The sequence below is a fragment of the Symphodus melops genome (assembly GCF_947650265.1).
Source record: "Symphodus melops genome assembly, chromosome: 14".
NCBI classification, from domain to species: domain Eukaryota; kingdom Metazoa; phylum Chordata; class Actinopteri; order Labriformes; family Labridae; genus Symphodus; species Symphodus melops.
In genome coordinates, this window is record NC_136704.1 from 25,417,310 (window position 1) to 25,419,809 (window position 2,500).

A 2,500-nucleotide genomic window follows, 5' to 3' on the forward strand; every position below is an offset into this window, starting at 1 on the left:
CTCCTCCTCTACCTCCTCATCTCCTCCTCTACCTCCTCATCTCCTTCTCTGCCTCCTCATCTCCTCCTCTACCTCCTCATCTCCTCCTCTACCTCCTCATCTCCTTCTCTGCCTCCTCATCTCCTTCTCTACCTCCTCATCTCCTTCTCTGCCTCCTCATCTCCTTCTCTACCTCCTCATCTCCTCCTCTACCTCCTCATCTCCTTCTCTGCCTCCTCATCTCCTTCTCTTCCTCCTCATCTCCTTCTCTACCTCCTCATCTCCTTCTCTACCTCCTCATCTCTTCTCTGCCTCATCTCCTCCTCTACCTCCTCATCTCCTTCTCTGCCTCCTCATCTCCTTCTCTTCCTCCTCATCTCCTTCTCTGCCTCCTCATCTCCTTCTCTGCCTCCTCATCTCCTTCTCTACCTCCTCATCTCCCTTCTCTTCCTCCTCATCTCCTTCTCTGCCTCCTCATCTCCTTCTCTTCCTCATCTCCTTCTCTGCCTCCTCATCTCCTCTACCTCCTCATCTCCTTCTCTTCCTCCTCATCTCCTTCTCTGCCTCCTCATCTCCTTCTCTTCCTCCTCATCTCCTTCTCTACCTCCTCATCTCCTTCTCTTCCTCCTCATCTCCTTCTCTACCTCCTCATCTCCTTCTCTACCTCATCTCCTTCTCTGCCTCCTCATCTCCTTCTCTACCTCATCTCCTTCTCTTCCTCAATCTCCTTCTCTACCTCCTCATCTCCTTCTCTTCCCTCATCTCCTTCTCTGCCTCCTCATCTCCTTCTCTACCTCCTCATCTCCTTCTCTACCTCCTCATCTCCTTCTCTTCCTCCTCATCTCCTTCTCTTCCTCCTCATCTCCTTCTCTGCCTCCTCATCTCCTTCTCTACCTCCTCATCTCCTTCTCTGCCTCCTCATCTCCTTCTCTACCTCCTCATCTCCTTCCTCCCATGTTCTTCCAGCAGCTGTTTATAAATGATTAAATAGAGGCAGCTGATTGGCTGATTGCTATGTCTTTTAGACCAATGAGAGAGGCGGTTGACAGGAAGTGTTTATTGTTGACAAACACAAACATACAAAACACAAACATGACGGCACAGCGTGTTTGACAGCTCGCTCACATGATGGGAGGTGTTGCCATGGCGATCCCGGCTCCTGACACATTCGACTCGTCTTTTATTCTTAAAGTATCAGCTGGCCCCGCCCCTTAGTTACTGTTGCTAATGTGTAATCTGTGATGGAACTTCATGTTTAATAAACATGTTAAAAGACGACACGCTGACCTGTCTCACACTCGTCACATCTCTACAACATCACTTCTCATTGGCTGAAAACAGTCTGAATGTTTGTGAAGGAGGGAAGGATATAGGACATAAGGAAAGGATGCTGGAAGGAAAAGTGAAGATTGAAGCAGCTGAGATTACATCAAGTCCCGCCTACTTCCACATGTCAGCGTTTCCCTGTGAAGCTGATTGGCTGAGCTGTGATGTCACGGTGATGTCAGACCTCCATGCCGTCTGGTTTGGCGTTCGTAGAGATCCACAGGTTTGATTGGCCGACAGCAGTCTTCGTGTGAGGAGAACTGAGGGGACAAAGACCGTTATAGGTGTTACCATGGTTACAGATATCAGCTTCATTTGTGCAGTTCTATAAGTTAAAGATGATCTGTGATTGGTCCAAACCAGAAGCAGCATCAGCAAGAAACCCCTGAACTGATGCCAGGTATTAACACACACACACACACACAGTCACACACACACTGTCTCACACACACACACACACACTGTCTCACACACACACTGTCTCACACACACACAGTCACACACACACACTGTCTCACACACACACAGTCTCACACACACACACACACACTGTCTCACACACACACTGTCTCACACACACACACACACACTGTCTCACACACACACACACACACACACACACTGTCTCACACACACACACACACACACACACACACACACACAGTCACACACACACACACACAGTCACACTGTCACACACACAGTCACACTGTCACACACACACACACACACTGTCACACACACACACACTCTGTCACACACACACTGTCACACACACACACACACACACACACTCTGTCACACACACACTGTCACACACACACACACACACTGTCACTGTCACACACACACTGTCACACACACACACACACACACTCTGTCACACACACACTGTCACACACACACACACACACACAGCCTCATCCTCAGCTTTAACAGCAGCTACAATGTAAACAGATGGAGCAGCAGGGGCTGCTGGGAGTTGTAGTCTCACCTCCTGCTGAACATCTGAAAGCAACATGTCCCAGAAGCCACCAGGATGAGCAGCAGCAGGGGGATTGTAGGAATGATGACGTATACGAGCAGCACACCTGAACAGGTAACACAACAACAACAACATGAGAGCTGATCAGACTCAACCATGAGTCTCTGAGATCTGTTTGTACCTGAAGCTGCAGCTACGGTCACCTGAGGG

General features: G+C 49.3%; 1 protein-coding gene across 1 annotated transcript in view; it reads right to left on the reverse strand.

Moving 5' to 3' along the window:
• Window positions 1–1,483: 1,483 nt before the first annotated feature.
• chodl (chondrolectin) overlaps window positions 1,484–2,500 on the reverse strand; it is a gene marked incomplete at both ends in the record, with an annotated part of 6,170 nt that continues 5,153 nt past the window's right edge. Inside the window, 3 exon segments of the mRNA XM_079361847.1 lie at window positions 1,484–1,565; window positions 2,300–2,396; window positions 2,472–2,500. The exon segment at window positions 2,472–2,500 is cut by the window's right edge and continues 7 nt beyond it. Coding sequence (XP_079217973.1) covers window positions 1,484–1,565; window positions 2,300–2,396; window positions 2,472–2,500 — 208 coding nt within the window.